Genomic DNA, 6,633 nt, shown 5'->3' with positions numbered 1-6,633 from the left:
GGCGGGGGAGGGCGGCGGGGGCTCCACTTACTGACACTGGGCAGGGTGCACACACACAGCACCACCAACAGGCTCCAGCGGATGGGACGGGCAGCCCTGTTCCCGGGGCCCTGCAGCCAGGACGCCACTAGGTGACGCGTGCCCCCGGCTGCAGGTTACCTGGGCTTGTATGTTTTCTACGTGGTCACGGTGGTTCTCTGCACCTGGATCTACCGGTGGCAGCGGAGGCGGTCCCTGGTCTCCTCCATGCCAGCTACTCCAGGTGAGGGTCTGTGTTGTCCCCCACGAGAGGCCCCGTGGAGGCTGTCCCCCCGTCCCCCCTCCTCCCCGTGCCCTTCGCTGTTGCCTGACATCTCCGAGGCCTTGGCCATTGCCCACCTCCTCTTCGTGCTTTTTCTACTCGAAGACCCACCTCGTGCTCCTGCCTGTGCTGGGGAGGTCTCCCCCCGGCCTTGTCCGCGTCTACTAGCTCCATCCTCCCCTTCAAAAGCGCTCTGCCCGTTAGCCTTGCTGGCTCTGTAAGGATTCCTGAGCGTGGCGATGGCTGAGCCATCCCAACTCCAGAGGGTCTGGCCCCTGCACCCTACCAGCCGCCTGGAGGGGCTGCTCTGGGCGGGCATGGGGAGGGTCTGGGCTCTGGCTGGGGTGACACGCCCCTCCCTCCTCCAGAGATGCTCTCCGATTCCGAGGAGGAGGATCGGGTGTCTTCTACCACCACCAGCTATGACTACCGTGTTCTTATACAGCTTTTTTATTTTTCTTGGAATTTTAAATTGCCTAACTTCCCCCGCCCTCCATGCTACTGGTTCACGTAACAGCTCTGCCTCAGCTGCAATCAGACTTGGCTTTTAATAGCTCACAGCTGCCTGCTTTTCCAGAAAATTGCCTTTGGCCTAATGGAAGTTGCCTCATCAGGAAGTTTAATTCTTCCCACACAGGCCTGCAGCTGATTGACTGACTGACACAGTGCAATAGACCAGCTTGCCTCAACATGGGGACCACACTCTGGTGCAATCTGATTCCTATCTCCCTGTGAAGTCAGTGTACAGCTCATATTCAGCTGAGCCACATTTCTCGGGAACAAGGCTGCAAACCAGCCTCCCCTCCCACCGCACCCGGCCAACCTGTGGGCCAGTTCACCTGCCCGCCACCAGGCCCTGCTGCTTCCTCCTTCTGAGGGTGGGGGGGCTGGTGGGAGCGGAGGGGCTTTGCTGGAGGTCGAGCCAGCCCGACACCTGCCCCTCCCTGCCTGTTCCCAGGGGAAGAGTACCAGCCGCTGCTTTTCTACCAGGAGACCACGGCTCAGATCCTGGTCCAGGCCCTCAACCCCCTGGACTGCAGGAAGTGGAGGAACAAGCCGGCGTACTGGAGGGTCCTCAAGGTGCTCAAGGTAGGTGGGGGCCCCGGAACTGGGCCCCTGGCTTCGTGACGGTGGCCACTCAACCTTCTCTAACTCGGCGAGGACTGCCGAGACCCTCCTGGAACTAGATAACCTGGGACTTGGTGGGGAAACTGAGTCATTGAGCTTGGCTGATGGCCTGACCTGGGGCTCAGTCCCCCACGGAGGAGAGCGTCTTCCCAGGGACAGGGAGAGAAGAGGAGGGGACCCCTCCTGCCTGGGTGAGGGCGGGCACCTGGGTCTGGGTGGGAGACTGGGTCAAGGTGGGTTCCAGTGAGAACAAGGTAGAGTTTTCTAATCACCTGTCAGGTCCCTGGGCTGCATGACCCCTGGGGGCTGGATGTGAGCGGGGCTACGCAGGCTGGCGTCCAAATGCCTTCCCTCCCCCGGACAAGAAGTCAGTGGGCACACTCACAGCCCTTCTCTCCTCCTGGAGGAACCTGGAACCTCCACCGTGTGTCCATTTTAGGGTCCCTCAGTCCGGGCAGGCACATAGGAACTATATTTGCACCCCACGGTGGCTCTGGCTGCATCATGACCTCCTTGAGCAAGTCACACCACCTCTCTGAACCTCACTTTCCTCCACTGTCAACTGGGGGTAATGGTAATGCCTTTCGTCTGCAGTGGTTGTATCAGGAAGTTACTGTGGCAACGAAGCTGCGTAACAAATGACCCCAGAATCTCGTGGACTTACGATGGCAACCCTTTGGGTCATCTAGGGGTGACTCTCTTTCCAGGCTGTGGTCCGCGGCCAGTGGGTTCTTGGGATTGTGCTGTTTTCTTGGCGGGAGAGACCCAGGCAGAGTGCACAAGCACATGTGCAGCCTCTGCTCTCCTCCCATTCACCAGCAGCCCTTCGGTCGCAGCAAGTGCCGTGGCCTCGGTCAACAGGAATGGGACAGGGGACGACCTCCTGCCACACTCTAGTCACTTGACCAGGCGTGTGGGTGTTTGTTTCCGTTGCCGGAAGGGATGGAAGAATTGGAACAGGATCCAGCCTCCCACAGTGACTGTGGCAGCTCAATAGACTAATGTGTGTGAAGGGCTGAGCCTGGTGCCCAGCACGTAGTGAGCACTCGGCCAGTGTTCCTACGAATCGGGCTAAAAACACGAGGTGGGGCCTGTCCAAGCTGCATAAACCCTTCTGTGTGGCTTTAGAGAGGTTCCTCGCCCTCTCTGAGCCCCAGTGTGTTCCTCTGGAAGGTATGGCTGTCAGGACTGGGGGAGGAGGCGCTGTGGTTGGCTGAATAATGTCCCCCCCACCCCACCCCAAGATGTCCCTGTGCTGGTCCCCAGAACCCGTGGAATTGTTACCTTGTGTGGCAGATGTGGTGCAGGGCCCCGAGATGGGAAGATTATCCGCATTATCTACAGGGACCCAGTGTCACCACAGGGGTCTTCACTGGGAAAGGGGGGCAGAGGGTCAGCTCAGGAGACGGGACCCCAGGAGCACAGCTCAGAGAGACGGGCCAAGGAGCACAGGCAGCGCCCTGGGAGCTGGAACAGACGAGGAAACTCGCCTCCCGCTGCCAGAAGAAGCCTTGGTTTTAGAATTCCGTCCCCCAGAGCTGGAGGGAATAGGTCTGCGTGGTCCCAGGGCAGCCGTGTGTGGCGATATGATGCAGCAGCAGGAGCCTAATCCAGGTGATAGCAGCCGTGTCCTTGAGAAACCGAGCCCGGCCGGCGTGGCTCAGTAGTTAGTGTTGACCTATGACCCAGGAGGTCACGGTTCAATTCCCAGTCAGGGCACAGGCCCGGGTTGCAGGCTCGATCCCCAGTGTGGGGCGTATAGGAGGCAGCCGATCAATGAGTCTCACTGATGTTTCTCTCTCTCTCTCCCTTTCCCTTCCTCTCTGAAATCAATAAAAATATATTTTTTAAATAAAATAAACTTAAAAAAAACCGTGAGAAACCGCGTTCCGGGTGCAGCCAGCCCAGACACGGATCTCCCTGGTGACACCTTCCCGCTTTCTGGGACTTGACAGCTGCCTGTGGAGTTCCTGCTGCTGCTCACCGTCCCCCTGGTGGACCCCGACAAGGAAGACAGAAACTGGAAGCGGCCCCTCAACTGCCTGCACCTGGTGATCAGCCCCCTGGTCTTGGTCCTGACGCTGCAGTCGGGGGCCTGTGAGTACCCGCCCCCCACCCCAGGCCAGCCCACACCCCTCCTCCCACCCACATCCCTGCGTTTTCTTGTCAACCACACCACGGCAGCAGAACCCTGGACATCCAGCAGGCACTGACTATGTGCTGGTGTAAGGGACCCCAGCCTCCCTAGTCATGGTCTCACCCCAACTTCCCCCGTCATTCTGGGCGGGCCTCCAGGAGGAGGTGTCACGCAGGAGCTGTGGAGAGCACCGGCTCCCTTCCTCATCCCTCCGCAGACGGCGTCTATGAGATAGGCGGCCTCTTTCCCGTCTGGGCCGTAGTGGTGATCGCGGGCACGGCCTGGGCTGCAGTGACCTTCTTTGCCACGTCCAACACCGAGCCCCCCAGGTTTCACTGGGTAAGAATCCGGGGGGTCTCCGGGCCGGGAGGGGGACGTGAGGTCTTCCTGGCCGGTGTCATGTCTGCGCCTCTGGGGTCGTTGGGCCAGGAACCACTTTCTGCAATGACAGGTCTTTAAAGCCACGGTTAAGGGCTATTATACCTGTTCAAGGTTCTCTCTCTCTCTCTCTTTCTCTCCCTCTCTCTCTCTCTCTCTCTCTCTCTATTTGTAGCAGCTTTACTTTATTGAGATGTAATTCCCATACCATAAAATCACCTATTTGAAATGTACAGTTCAGTGGTTTTTAGTACAGTTTTTGACCCTTGAACTTATAAGCAGACCCACACCGTCCAAATCCGTGTTGTTCAAGGGTCTCTGTGTTCTCGATCCACAGTTGGGAATCCGTGGGTGCAGAGGGGCAGCTGTAGTTAGACATGACTTTCCCACCGCACAGGGTTGGCACCCCCAGCCCCTGCATTGTTCACGGGTCAGCCGCATATTCATAGAGTTGTACAGTCATCACCTCTATCAACTGTAGGGCATTTTCATCACCCCAGAAAGCAAACCCATATCCAGCAGTCCCACCCTGTCGCCCCTCTTCCTCCATCCCCTGTCCACTGCCCAGGTGCCTTCTGTCTCTATAGATTTGTCTGTTCTGGACATTTTATATAAATGGAACCCTACAATCTGGTCTTTTGTGGCTGGCTTCTTTCCCTTATTAGCAAAATGTTTTCAGAGATGACCTACATTGTAACATGCATCAGTAAATAGGTCTTTTTTGTGGCTGAATAATATTCTATGATGCGGCCATAGCACGTTTTTGTGTGTCCATCCATCTGGGGATGGGCATGTGGGTTGTTTGCACTCGGGGATGTTATGAATTGTGCTGCCGTGAACATCTGTATAGCAGTGTTTGCGTGGACATCGGCGTTCATTTCTCCTGGGTGTGCTTTTAGGAGCGGAACTGCTGGGTTAAATGGTAGCAGTGTGTTGACCTTCTCAAAGGCCATCCGCTGCCTTCTGCACGCAAACTCCCCGCTACCGGGGATCGAGCCTGCAGCTGGGCCTGTGCCCTGACGGGGAATTGAACTGTGACCTCCTGGTTCATAGGTTGAAGCTCAACCACTGAGCCACGCCCGCCCGGCGACACTTCAATTTTTTATTGATGAAAAAAAATTGTGGTTTTTATTTTGAGAAACTTGGAGTGGATGTACCAACCCAGAGGGCTCGAACTCCCAGCTCATTGCTCATGTAGAGAAATGCTTTTCAGCTGTGTTTCTTACTAGTCCTTGAAGTCTGACACATGCTTCGGCAGGGATGGACCTTGAAAACGTGGTGCTAAGTGAACACGTGGTCACACAGGACCACACATTGTGGAAGTCAGTGAGGCCACTTATATGACATGTCTGATCCACAGAGACAGGAAGTAGAGGGGAGGGGCTGGGGTGAAGGTTGGGGGCTTGGGGAGGGACTCCTAACAGTTTATATATATCTATTGATTTCAGAGAGAAAGGGAAAAGGAGAGAGATAAAAATGGGAGAGAGAGATAGAAACATCAGTGATGAGAGAGAAGCATTGATTGGCTGCCTCTTGCATGTCCCCACTAAGGACTGAGCCCGCAACCTGGCATGTGTCCCTGACTTGAATCGAACCCGGGACCCTTCAGTCGATAGGTCGGCACTCTGTCCACTGAGCCACCCCAGCCAGGGCAGGGAGCTTCTTTTTGTGGTGATCCGTGGCATTTGGCCTGTAGACCAGAAATCTGATGAAAACTATGGGAACCTCTTCACAAAATAGCAATATTCAGCTAACATTGTATCGAGCACTTACTGTGTGCTTGGCTCTGGTTTCCTTGCATCTATTAACTCATTATGGGCTCATGACAACCTCGAGAAGTAGGCACTGTTACCGCCCCATTTCACAGATGAGGAACTGAGGCTGTGTCTGCTGGGGGCGGCCTTGGTCCCATCCGCACGCTGTCCCCTCCCCAGATCTTCGCCTTCCTGGGCTTCCTGACCAGCGCCCTGTGGATCAACGCGGCCGCCACGGAAGTGGTGAACATCTTGCGGTCCCTGGGCGTGGTCTTCCGGCTGAGCAACACCGTCCTGGGCCTCACGCTGCTGGCCTGGGGGAACAGCGTCGGAGGTGACTGGGGACTCGGGGGGCGGGGGCGGGGTGAGCACAGCCACATCCCTGCCCTTCGCTCCCCCAGCCAGAGTGGCACAGGGCAGGGACGTCCAGGGCACTTCCCTCAGCACGGGCTTAGCGCCCGCTGACGTTTTTATTTATTTCTTTTTAAATATGTTTTTATTGATTAGAGAGAGAGAGGAACGAGAGAGAGAGAGAGGAACGAGAGAGAGAGAGAGGAACGAGAGAGAGAGAGACGAGAGAGAGAGCGAGAGAGAGAGCGCGAGAGAGAGAGAGACGAGAGAGAGAGCGAGAGAGAGAGCGCGAGAGAGAGAGAGACGAGAGAGAGAGCGAGAGAGAGAGCGCGAGAGAGAGAGAGAGAAACATCATCCTGCACACCCCTGACTGGGGATGGAGCCCACAACCTGGGCATGTGCCCTGACTGGGAATTGAGCCAGCGACCGCTTGGTATATGGTGTGACACCACTCAACCAACTGAACCACAGTGGCCAGGGCCCCACTGACCTTTTGGAGTGACCATCACTGGGCATCGGGATGCCCTGAGCCAGAAGGTTCTGTGGAAGCCCAGTGCGGCTCCCCTCTCCTGCATGGACGCTCG

General features: G+C 56.7%; 1 protein-coding gene across 1 annotated transcript in view; it reads left to right on the top strand.

Annotated features, from left to right (window-relative positions):
* The window catches only part of SLC8B1 (solute carrier family 8 (sodium/lithium/calcium exchanger), member B1), a 25,184-nt gene that overhangs the window by 10,305 nt on the left and 8,246 nt on the right, over positions 1–6,633 (top strand). The window contains exons 8-13 of the mRNA XM_015567280.1: positions 155–262; positions 670–732; positions 1,260–1,390; positions 3,385–3,526; positions 3,784–3,905; positions 5,879–6,032. Of these exons, the coding sequence (XP_015422766.1) occupies positions 155–262; positions 670–732; positions 1,260–1,390; positions 3,385–3,526; positions 3,784–3,905; positions 5,879–6,032 (720 nt within the window). The remainder of the gene's footprint in view (positions 1–154; positions 263–669; positions 733–1,259; positions 1,391–3,384; positions 3,527–3,783; positions 3,906–5,878; positions 6,033–6,633) is intronic.

Source organism: Myotis davidii, unplaced genomic scaffold (assembly GCF_000327345.1).
Source record: "Myotis davidii unplaced genomic scaffold, ASM32734v1 scaffold223, whole genome shotgun sequence".
NCBI lineage: Eukaryota > Metazoa > Chordata > Mammalia > Chiroptera > Vespertilionidae > Myotis > Myotis davidii.
Note: the sequence above shows the minus strand (reverse complement) of the source record. Positions and strands in the feature narration are given on the sequence as shown.